General features: G+C 40.8%; 1 protein-coding gene across 1 annotated transcript in view; it reads right to left on the reverse strand.

Moving 5' to 3' along the window:
* Positions 1 to 530: 530 nt before the first annotated feature.
* wdr47a (WD repeat domain 47a) overlaps positions 531 to 12,429 on the reverse strand; it is a 13,494-nt gene continuing 1,595 nt past the window's right edge. Inside the window, 21 exon segments of the mRNA XM_030159485.1 lie at positions 531 to 1,119; positions 2,790 to 2,867; positions 2,870 to 2,957; positions 2,959 to 3,011; positions 3,141 to 3,156; positions 3,158 to 3,273; positions 3,350 to 3,385; positions 3,388 to 3,519; positions 4,143 to 4,202; positions 4,205 to 4,311; positions 5,309 to 5,361; positions 5,363 to 5,467; positions 5,993 to 6,030; positions 6,033 to 6,052; positions 6,149 to 6,394; positions 7,253 to 7,320; positions 7,322 to 7,435; positions 9,226 to 9,337; positions 9,492 to 10,003; positions 10,115 to 10,291; positions 11,121 to 11,252. Coding sequence (XP_030015345.1) covers positions 977 to 1,119; positions 2,790 to 2,867; positions 2,870 to 2,957; positions 2,959 to 3,011; positions 3,141 to 3,156; positions 3,158 to 3,273; positions 3,350 to 3,385; positions 3,388 to 3,519; positions 4,143 to 4,202; positions 4,205 to 4,311; positions 5,309 to 5,361; positions 5,363 to 5,467; positions 5,993 to 6,030; positions 6,033 to 6,052; positions 6,149 to 6,394; positions 7,253 to 7,320; positions 7,322 to 7,435; positions 9,226 to 9,337; positions 9,492 to 10,003; positions 10,115 to 10,291; positions 11,121 to 11,252 — 2,406 coding nt within the window. The 3' untranslated portion in view covers positions 531 to 976.

Genomic DNA, 12,429 nt, shown 5'->3' on the forward strand with positions numbered 1-12,429 from the left:
TAGCTGTGCATGTGGTTCAACCCTTGCTACGGGTAAAGACTGCCCCCCTACTGTTGTATGTAAATACAGCAGTGGACAAACCAAAGCTTAAAACACTTAAAAATCCTAAACTGAACACAACCAAACGTTACACTTGTATTTCCCTTTGATGTTCACAGAATAACAATCTTCCATTGTAAGCAAGCCATTGCAAGACACTGTAACAGCTTCTGCGCAAAACACTGATTTCCAATTTAAAACAAAAATGCACAAGCAAATTTACACGTTTAGCGCCACAGTGGATACAGGTAACATTAGACGTCCCGCAGGGAGGCAAAAGCTGACTAAACAGATAGTTTGACTTGATGGATTTGCCTCCTGATAGATATGAAAGGCTCACTACTGACACACTGAGAAGATTTTACACTATAAATTCAACTTGTTTTCCAAAACAGTAGCAGCATAACACCAGCTTAAAGAAATGATATGCAAAAAAAGGAATGTAGTATTTCCTAAAATGAGCTAACAAACTCTGAAGTTGAAAAATGGTATTTTTTTTTTTTTTTAATTTTTTGTTATGGAAACTGAGAACCGAAGAAAGGCACTGTCATGAAAAAGCACTGTCCTGTCCAATCCTCAACGACTCCTCAGTGAATGTACATGCAGCCAGAGACTGATGAGTGAAAATGTCTGATGTGGATGAAAGATAATGATTATACTCGTCAAGGTTTGATGATGGCTGATGGTGAAGCAGATGCAAAGTAAATAGGTGAGCATGCAGCATGTGTGCTTGTAATGTGTCACACAGGGTTTATCCATTTGGTTTCCTTCGAAAGACTCATTCACCTGTTTGTGTTTTACAGCCTGTAAGTGTCATGTGTGACGGTGTCTGAGTGTGTGTGGGAGGAGCTTTGTTGTTTTACAGGAATGTATGTCTATTATTATGGCATGGTCAACTGTCTGTGTGTGTGTGTGTGTGTATATATCTGTGTGTGTGTTATGGGTTGTGTGTCCAGAGTGTGACAGTGCGGTCAGCAGAGGATGAGAGAAAGGACAGGTCTTGCGTGTGCCATCGACACTGAATCACCTTGTCGCCGTGCTCTCCCACCACCGTCAGAGGCAACTGTTTTGTTAAATCACCTAAACATACACAGAAAAACAAAAACTGGTAAGGCAACATAAAAAGGATAACATAACTATTACAGTCCAAAACATATAGATAACTTTAAAGCCCCTAATCATTCTGGAGCTTAATAAAGTGCATTTGAAGACAGTTATTTAGTCTTGTACTGCAGAATTTATTAAACTACATTTCTCTTCATAGATACGACATATCTTAGATGTTAAGTATCTTAATTTTATGAATTAAAAATCATTAAAAAACATCTTGTTCTTAATAAATATGTGCCATTGATTGTATCATGATGGTATTTTTGCTTTTATGACATGCATTAACTTTAGTTTTCAATGTCTTTCAGGGAAAATGTGTATTGATCACACTGTAACAACCAACAAACAAATATGCACAAATACAAACTGTGCGGGGCATTGCGGGATTTTATCAGCGCACATTCAGCAAATGTGTCACAGTGTGTTGTGTGGGCTAATGTGGAGTCTCTTCTTAAAAATAGTTACTTTTCTAGAAGTAATGACTTAGTTGTTTTTTGTTAACATTACTTTTATGTATGTAATATCTTGCTCTAGAACAGCACATTCAGTGTTAAGTGGTTAGCACTTCTGCTTCATAACTAGAAGACTCCAGATTCTCAGCTGAGTAAAACACAGACTTCCCTACAGGTATGATAATGTGAGCTAACCTTTAAAGCCACCAGAAACCTGCTGACATTTCCCAATATTATTGCATTTGGGAGGATCCCCAGTCTAGCTCACATTTTCCATCTTATACTTGATAATTTTTTGGTCAGTATGGATGCAAAATGAGTCTTAAATGCATTCATGATGATCTGAGACAGTCTTAACTTGCCTATTAATCATGGGCTCGAGGTAAAAAGTGTCTTTAGAAATAGAAACACAGTGGCTTAGATATTTCAGAAGCTACAGACTTATGGCGCGTTTTCACTACGTGGTATCAGCTCAACTCCACTTTTTACGTTTCCATTACAAAAAGGACCTGGAATCTGGTACCCGGTACTAGTTTTTTGGTATCATCTCCACCAAGGTTCCAAGACTGGGGACCAGATACCTAAAACGTGACGTGGTAAACACTGCAGACCACTGACTGATCAGAGAGTCGTCTCTGTGACCCGCCGTTTTTACAAAAAACAGATGCGAAGTTACAGTAAATATAGCGGTAGGTTAATCCACTTGATGACAGCCCGTAAAACTACACCCATGGTCAGTCGAGGAGGTTCAGATGTAAAAATCAGCATGAGCTTGACGAGACAACACACAACGAGTGAGTTTATCAGCAACTCTCTGAGCAGACGACACGGAAGCAACGTGCCGCATCGCTATGATGTCCAGGTACTCTAAAGTCGGTAGTATCCTGTAATGGAAACGATCTCCAGGAATAGGACCTGGTACCTGAGCCAAGTCGAGCCGGTTCCACATAGTGGAAACGTGACATTAGTTTGCCTTTTATCTTCATAGCTGGAGAAAAAAAACATCAATGTTGCTGTTTGTCAGACAGTTAATATACATGATATGTAGACAATTCATTTGAAACAGTCTGCATTTTGCAAACCTTTGAACTACACATAACACCCCAATATAACCACGACATGAACCTGCAACCCTAAATTCACTGGAGTTGATGCTGTTTGTTCTTAATCTGCCAACACCTTACGTACCTTGGAGGTTGGTGACCATGACCTTCGTGTCATAGGAACCTGTGAGCAGGTAATGTGCTCCGGGGGAGAACCTGACAGACGCACGTCGCTGGTGTGTGGCCGGTACCACCTGGGACCTATACGGCCACCCCTGATGTCATACAGCATGCACGCGCTATCCTCCTGACCTGCTTGCCAGGAGACGACCACTTGGGTCAACTGCAACTGAGGCCACAGGACTCCCTGTGGAGCGACGAAAAAGAGTGAAACTGTAAAAACCAGCTATGACTAAAAGAAAACCAGCTGTGTGTCACTGTTAAAGGGGTTAAATCATACATGGGCAGAGGTAAACTAACAGAGAATGAGCCCCACCTGAACCGTGGAAAGCAAGTCCCCACTACTCGGACACAGCTGGGCACCCTGAGGTCCCAGAAACGCACCGTCTTGTCTTGGGATCCAGAGGCAATCATCCAGCCTCCCCACGTGTACAGAGACAGAATATGACCTGAACGGCAACATCAAAGTTACACCCTTCATCAGAGACAACAGCGACAACAGCTCTGTTATGCAGCAGAACATACCTGTGTGTCCACTGAGCGCGTGCAGACCCTGTCCTCCTGACAGTCCGTGGTGTAGATGTTACAGTCTCCTGCTCCTGCGCTAATGAGGATGGCTCCTCCACTTTCTGGGCCCTCCATGAAAGCCAAGTCTCTGATGGTGCCGTCGTGCATGCTGAACTCCAGGTCTGGACCTAGATCACAATAAACAAGTGGGAATTCAGGTTCTTCTCAGCAGCAATGTGGGACTTTATTACAAATAGAAAGGAATTGTTTCACAGACTTCCACATAGGCTAAAAAGCGCCTGGAAATAACAAAAAATATGAAGCCATAATATGGATACTGAATGTTCAAGACCAAAAAGCATGTTTGAGCAGATGTAAAATAGTTGAAAAGTTTCATTATGGACATTTACAGTGTTTCTGATAATAAATATGCTAAAACTTTAAGTCTGTTTTTTCTTTTTTTACTAAAACACACTATTTTAAGCCTTTACTATTTATAATAAGGATAATTAATGGCCAGATATTATAACATATAGATAGATAGATAGATAGATAGATAGATAGATAGATAGATAGATAGATAGATAGATAGATAGATAGATAGATAGATAGATAGATAGATAGATAGATAGATAGATAGATAGATAGATAGATAGATAGATAGATAGATAGATAGATAGATAGATAGATAGATAACAAAGGTGTAAAAGAACTGGCAAAAATGACATTTTCTGACACTTTTATTGCAAAGAAAACATGAAGACACCCTAGGCGACCTGTTATAATGGCAGTCTAAAAGGGTTAATTGTACCTGTGGCATTGCATGTCTCTGCACTGAAAGGTAAGACTTTGACATATTTGTCATTAGAGCTGTAGCCAACAGCTGTCCACAGTGGCTCCACGCCACACAGTAGATGGAGCCTTTGTGGTGTTTGTTTCTTTTGAAGCGGACGGTCGGCTGCTTTGTTGGACTCGATCCACTAAGGATAAGATGAATGGAAGCAGAAAGTAAGAGCAAATCAAGAGACCACTTCAAATTTCCACACCTGAACCTTCCCCTCAATCTCTGAAATATGATCAAGAGCAAGGTGGATCTGCTAAGCCATCAAACAAAACACAGGTGACAAAAAACTCAGCCCACAACCAACAACCAAAAGGAATAATAAGTTAGTTAAAACCCTTGGCCATTTGTTTTTCTAGTAGGAATCATTTGAATGTAACACAAAATAGATTAGCTGATAGCCGCAGTTTCATTCATACAAAACCAAGTTGTGATCAGAAAAAACAGCAAAGGTAAGACAAATCTTAATTATTGTGTCATAATTATTTTGCTCTTTTTCGACTGATTCAGGAGTTTTAGTGGTAGAAAAATAATACTGTACTCTTGGATCTGATTAGCATTAGCTTAGTGGTGCAAGGTCGGTCGCATTGGTCTTTCGTTTCATGAAATTATTCATGACATTCACTGGTCTCGGACTGTTTGCTTGTTTTGGTATTTACCCATTTAAGTACTGTTGTTTGGATTATGTTCTGTTGTCAGACAATTGGTTTTGTTGAGCTTTTAACTGACAGTCTTCTAATACATGGATGTATATAGCATGTGTATATTGATACGAATCAGAAATATAACTGGCTGCCCCCAGTACTGAGGGCAACCTGGCTTTAGAAGCTATAACATTAATATTGTCTGGATTAAAAAAATAATATGAATTTGTTTTTTCACATTACCTGAGGTCTGCAAACATAATTTTTTTTTTACAGTTTCTGTAAATAAATGCTCTAAATGATGAATTGTACTCTGTAGTAGCGCAGAAGATGACACACAAGTCCCTTAATTCAAAGAACAGTCACTGTCAGAAAAGCCAGAGTTGTATTTTTCTGTAATGCCCCAAGTGGAGCCATGAACACAACATGACAGGATGAAAAAGTTGTATTTATATTTCTACTGGGTTTTTCAGCAAAGGATCCATGTGTTACCTTGTGTCCAGTGACTCTGGATAAGCACAGACACGTAGAGTTTTGGAGTTTGAATCCCACAGCGTACAGCGCTCCAGACGGATGGAAGGCAACAGCACGGATAGCCTGAGTATCTTCCAGAGAGTGCACCGGCACAAACAGGTCTTTTTGTTTGTCCCCCTAAACCACACCAGCACACACAAACACACAGATTAAGTATAATTAGCAGAATAATCTATTTTGATCTTATCTATCCTTTGACATCTACGCCGTTATGATGCCAGGTTCATGTCATTGCCATCCACATGAAACTGTTCCAATCTACTTAGTCAAATGTCAAATTAGCATTATTCAGTGTGGATTATTTTAGATGATGATGCAATAGAGGAAAAGCCTATATTAAAATGAATTCAAATAGTGCAGCGTAACAGTTATGTTAAGAGAATTATGAAAAAAAAATTATAGTAAAATATATTTTTGGTTTCCAGACTTCTGCCCCTATTCTGTTTTAATGGCATTTGGAGCAGGCTGCCAGCGCAGGTAAGCTTTATTAACTGTTAGATTTTAAAAACATAACTAAATATCGACAGTATTTATTTGGACTCAGCTGTCAAGCATAGACTCTAAAACCTACAGAAAAGTCAGATAAGTATGGAACTGTTAACTGGAAAATGTGTCTGAGCACTGATTTGTGTGCATTCCTACCTCTTTACTTCGGGATAAGGAGCCTGGAGAATCACCTTGTGACCTTTAAGTGTCTGCCCACTTCAAACAGAGATCAGTTTCACCTTATTGAGCAACTTCTGACATGAAACATTTATATATGCTAGAAAAAAAAATAAAGTAGAAATGTGCACATACCTCTGGGAGACGACAGGGGACTCAGTGGGAGGGGGGACTGGGCGGCCTCCTACTGTGCGTTGGGGGGTACTGCTAAGCACCCCTCCCCCTCGGGCCCTGCTCTGTTCTGGGGTCACAGATGGAGGGTTGTTATTGTTCTCAGTGGTAGGCGTGTTTCCGTTGCCATTGCACTGCTGGGCCAAAGACATCACCTCCTCTCCTAAATTCTCCATCCCTACATTGAGCTCCTCAAGCTTCTGGATGGATCTGAGAGGCAGACACACACAGACACACTGGTTCACTACATTTTCTTCATAAACCTTTACTTTCTCTTTACCCATTTGAAACAGAAGAAAAGGTATTTTAGATTTTACTTTGCCACAAGCTATGAGTAGACTAATGAGCTGACAGACTGATTAAATCAACTTAAAACTACAAAAGGTAGAGGACAAAAGAAACTGAAGTAATGATGCCATTATGCATATCTTGACTAGTGAATAATGCAGAGGGTTAAAAAGGGGGAGAACTGGGAGCACTGGGAGGAACTCTCAAGGGGGAAATCAAAGCGCCTTTGTCCTGCTGACAGAACAAAAAACAAAAAAAAAAACAAAAAAAAACCAAGGAACAAACACATTTCCAGTGCATCATTTTCTGTCATAAAATCAAATGTATTTATAGTCTTTTGCTAGTTTGAAAGCATGCTTAAATTGACAGGATATACATTTTAGATGGGGTATTTAGTGATGTAGTCATGGTATAATAATGCGTGGAACTCTCTGGAGGTGTTGGTCCCGTGTGATGTGTGCTGATCACCACAGATGGTGCAGTGTGGACTGGAGGCGGTTTTTTGAGGAGGGGTGTGTTGATGCAAGGAAACCCACATGGGACCAATATTATCAGCGCCTTAACATGTCTACCTCTTGTTGCCCAACAGCTGCTCCTCTATTGTATGAACATATTAAAAGCCATACAATAATTAACAGGCTTTACACAGGGAAGCACCACCACAGCTGCCCTGACATAGCAGACTTTTTTTGTGTGCAATATGACAGGTGTCTACATGTCATGTACTGTACACATACTCCCTTTCTGACAGGGGGATATGTTAGTAGCTCGTGTCCATACCTGTTGAGAAACTTTTCTGTGAGGCTGTGCTGCATTTCGCTGGGTGGAGGCTCCTGCTGCACCCCCCCCCTCCAGCAGCATCTGCTGATACAGCTGCCTTTGCTGTTGCTTCTGCTCCAGGTGCTGCTGCACGCGGAGACGCTGCCGATAGAACTCCTCATACTTCTCTGTGGAGTCACGAAGCTGGGGATAAAACACAATACAATCAAATTCCACAAATATGTCATATACTGTAAATTAGTATAGCTGATTTTGATTATTGAGAGAGTAAAGGTCTGATGCCTGATATATGCAACAGTGGAAAAACACTTGATTTTTAATTTTTTCTTTGATTACTTAGATTGTCACCCTATACAGTCACAGAACGTAGCACATGTAAAGCATATTTTTTATTACAGAGGCCCCTTCTTACTCCCTGTTGATAGTATTCAAAGGCAGCACTGAGATCAAATATTCACAGAACTTCTGTCAGTACAGGTATTACAGCAGGAAAGCGAGTGAGACAGAGCCGAGGACAGGTCACTTCCTTCCCTTCTCTGTCCTTTTTCTTCCTGTCCCGACAATCTGATGGGAACAGATCTAAGTCTGGGGAGGGGGATGAGTGGCACTGTGCCAGCTCTGGAAAGGCATGAGGGGTAGAGAGGAAAACAAGAGAAAGAGGATAGGACTGTGACAGTGAGATCACAGAGGCCCCAAAGTCTGCTTCTGTTTGTGGCCTCTTTATACGTCTCCAGGGCGACGGGTAAGGCGGAGCAAAGCACTAACTTCACACCGAATGGCACCAGACAGTCCAGAATTAAAGGCATGAGACAGACAGAGACAGATACTCCACTAACACTGTGTTTACAGGCAACACGAGGGCAGCAGTGACTCATTTTTGTGGTAAGAGGCTTTAAAACCCATGATTAAACCCCACCTGGTCTTCTTTACCTCTGTCTGCCTAGTGTCCTTCATTACTGTCTGACTTGGAAAAAAAACCCTCAAAACTACAAATACAACACTAAAACAGGAAAGTAACACGTGAAATGCTCCAACTGTCTTTCGCACTAACATTTTATAACTTTTTTAATGAAAAATTCAATTGTATATTCCTAATAATACTGTGACTATAAATAACTGAATCACTGGACAAAGAGTTTATTGTGTCTCTAAAATCCTGCTGTAAATTTTAATCAAAGCTCAACAATAACAATACCCACGGCAGCTAAAATGTCACATGGAACTGGCTAAAAAAAAGAATTAAACACATCAGATTTCCTGAGGTGATGATGGAAATAGCTAAGAAGTGAGCTATCATACTTCCTTCTCCTCTCTGCTGAGAGTCATACGTGCAGATTAAACAGGACATTTAACTTTGCTGCGATTCAATAACCACTAATAAATAACATGGTCAGTACATGCCACTTAAAAATAGACTTTGAAGAAATAAATTTGACCCCCTCTGACTGAACAAAAAAAAAAAAAAAAATTAACATCAAGCCCTGACACTATTTCTGACATGTTGCCTCTACATTAACACTGCAGCAGTAGCAGATGAGCTATTACTCATAGCTCAGTTTAGCAGCCTGGCACCGCTACGGCAGAAATGTGTAATGTTCGTCTTGCTTGCACATCACCTCGAATCATTTTGTGCTTTACTCATGGACAATACATTACTGTGTACATGTAAATTTCATCAGCACAGGAGCAGTCATGCCCAATCAAGCTGAAACTGGGCAACTGATCGAGCATCTCTGAAAACAGCCAAAACCAGTAAACAGCCCCGTCAGCCTTGACAGTGACAAGCAGTAATTCAGACGTGCAGGAGGATGACTCATCATACTGAGGAATAATCACAACTGGTCTATATTTAGAGGGTAACACCCCCTCAAAGAAACAATGCAGGAATGTAAAAAAAAACAGCTCCTCTAAGGTAATAATATACAACAAGTCTAACACGTTACAAAGCAGAGGTGACTAACATGATGGTTTACCTCGTTTCTGTCTGCAGAACCGGGTGCATCCTCTCCTGGAGCTGAGGCAGGTCGCATGTTCTGAGCTCCACCTGAACTCATCATCTTATCCACAGGTGTTTCCGTTCTGGAACTTTTCCAGAGAAGAAAAGATATTTAAAGATGTTGCATGAACTGAAGGCATCAAAATATTCAGATAGACTGCTTTGACTGTAACTATTAAAGACTTTTTTTTGAAGCTTTTTAGAGTGACAGAAACCTGCTGCAGTCCAAGTGCTAGCCCTTACGTTTCAGGGGATTCCTCAAAGATACTGTGGCAGTCTGAGCTCTCCATCATGAGACTCCTGGTCAGGTTCTGCCCACCTGGTCCAGGGTAGTGGAAGTTGGCAAATGAGTGGGACATGGGAGAGACCCCTTTTCCTGGCGCTGTCTCCCCACCACTTGCCCTCTTATCCTGGCCAGACAGTCCATAAGACAGACCGTCCAATGCAGGGTTCAAAGAGCGGGACATATAGGTGTCAGCAGACTGTGGGCGGCGCAGAGGAGAGGAGGGATAAGGTGACAGTTTGCTGATAAGTGGAGTGAGGAGGTCAGCATAGCCGGTCTTTGCAGGCTTGACCAAACGGTCTACATGGATGTTGAGTTGCTTCTGTTCGAAGGCGCAGGAGAAGACGCTGTGGGCGAGGTTCTGCATCCAGGAGAGTAGGGACAGATCCAGGTCATCACAGCCATTACCACATAGCATGTCGACACCCAGGAGGACCTCGCTCTCTGTGATCTCTTCACCCGTTGCCTTGCTCTGCACAAAAGTGACAACAGCAAATGAACCATAAACCTATTTTTCTCAACAGCTATCTCTACACAAAAACATCAGGCAAAGCTATTTGTGATAGTTTTTAATAGTTCAAACCTGGCAAAACTCCACACAGCACTCATAGAGCACTCCCTTAAGGAGCAGCTGGAAGAGTCTGTCCCTGCTGGCTTTAAATCCAGCCTCACTCAGCTTCCTGTCCGCAGGGATGAACTCTGCTACCATCGTACAGGCCTCCTCAAAACACTGAACCCTGGCCGTGCTTGGGTTCCAGTCCTGGAAAAGACATAAGACACCGATATGTACAGGGTTCCTACAGGTTTGTACAAGCTAAATTTTAGACTTTTTAAGACCTTTTTAAGACTACTTAGAACAGAATTTAAAGAATTTAAAGCCAATTTCACACACAGCCAATTTCATGGCCATACTGGCAAAAATTTGTGACTCCTAGAATTGAGGAAAATGTATTTATTTACTCCAATGCCTTGATTCCCATTGTTCTGAGTTGAAGTGATTTCTTGCACCAGGTGCAGCCATCTTCATACATGTTCCCTTCCACTCGTGTCAACCAGGTGGAGAATGATCTTTTCTCCAAACAAGCAATATTAAATTAGCACTTCCTCATGCTTACTTTTCGCTTGCGAGCTGTCCCTTAAAGTTCCTGAAGTCAGTTTTTTCAGGCAGTGGCTGCATGCGTGTTGGGCTGAATGTTCTGTAATCATTTCCCACCGGGGGCAGCAAAGTTAGCGATAATTGGTTCCTAATTTCAATCTAAACTGTCAGGTTGGAACAGGTGCAACTGCGTAGACTAACATTACTTTCTTAGAAGCTTGTACATTTCCCAGATACATTTAAACACAATACAGCAAACAAGTTTATGGGAACATAACTTAAGACCTACTAAATCAAATGCAATACCTTTTAAAGACTTTTTTAAGGTATTAAATGCAGATTTATAAATTCAAGACTTTTAAGATTTGTTGAGACCCTGCGGGAACCCTGCATATAATGCAAACACAATGTAGAAAAAACCTCACCCAAACACTATTAACAGGAAAAAACAAATGGGAGATTATTCCAGTATTAAGTGGATTGAAATTCTTACCTTGAACTCTGCATGGTTTGTGAGTCGGGGCAGTGTGAGCAGCAGACATAGTTTGCTGTAGTCATCTTTAGATGGACAGAACTCCTCCAGGGCATGGAGACACTTGACTGCTTCTTGCATGGTGAACTCCAACTAAAATAAACAAAAATATATATTTTGCATTGTCACAGCTGACTAAACAGAAATTTCTCTCCGAGCCACAGGGCATGGTTTTCTTTGAGGTTTATCCCCGGCAGTACACTAGTGCTGTAGATGACTTTATATATGTTAGTAAGGCTGAAAAAACACCAAACACTATATCAGAGAAGTTACCTCACCATCCTGCAACACAATCACAGCCATATCAGCACAACTAATACTGTACACACTGTTTCTAGTGACCACACAAACCAATACAAAGTGGTCACAGATGTCCAGAGAAGCCTGACCTAATCTAGTTAATAGGACGTGATAGTTCTGGCACAGTGTCACAAGTTGTATCCACAGCTCTACCATGTGACAGCAGCCCCACAGCTAGCCTAATTTACGACAATAAACAGTGGAGAAAAATTAGATGAGATGAAAATGTCTCATTTGGTCAAATTCATAGATTTGGCAAAATATCAGCTACTATTTAGGATAGAAAGGCTTCAATTTGACTTAGACTCATCTCTCAATAAACCCTGTTATTTTGCATTTGTTGTGGTTGCAATCACATATTGAAGTTACACAGAAAATAATCCAAAAGTGAAGTGATGTCATACTGACACAATACACTTACATTACAATGTCCTTGTTTACATGTAAGGTGATTCTTTTAAGAGATTGTAAAAGAGCACACCTTACAACTCTTCTATACTCATAAAAATATTGGCTGACTTTCTTTGTTCCATCATAAATGACATAGTCTATCAACATATAGTCCATTTTGGACCCAACAAGAGGGACACTTCTATCCACCGCTAACTATCTATGTTATTGCTCAGTCACAAAAGGGACATCTGCTGTCCACATTTTTTAGATATCTGAGGGTGAGACATTAGAGATAAACAGGTAAAGGTATTTTCTGTGAAACAGGACAATCAATCACACAGCAGCAAAGTCACACATAAACAGCTTAATCCAGATAAATCCTTAACCACAGGGGTAAAAGGTCATCTCACTGCTTACATGTAAATGTAATACACACACAACCTGGTGTTGTCTTCTAGAACAGAAATGATACATTTGGTCAGATTGCTTACAGTATTGTAGTTACAAACTACATATTCTAAAAATAATTTGCTTTTCCTCTTATATTTGAGATTAAGTCTGCTTGTTTATTGTCATG

The sequence above is a fragment of the Sphaeramia orbicularis genome, chromosome 17, assembly GCF_902148855.1.
Source record: "Sphaeramia orbicularis chromosome 17, fSphaOr1.1, whole genome shotgun sequence".
NCBI lineage: Eukaryota > Metazoa > Chordata > Actinopteri > Kurtiformes > Apogonidae > Sphaeramia > Sphaeramia orbicularis.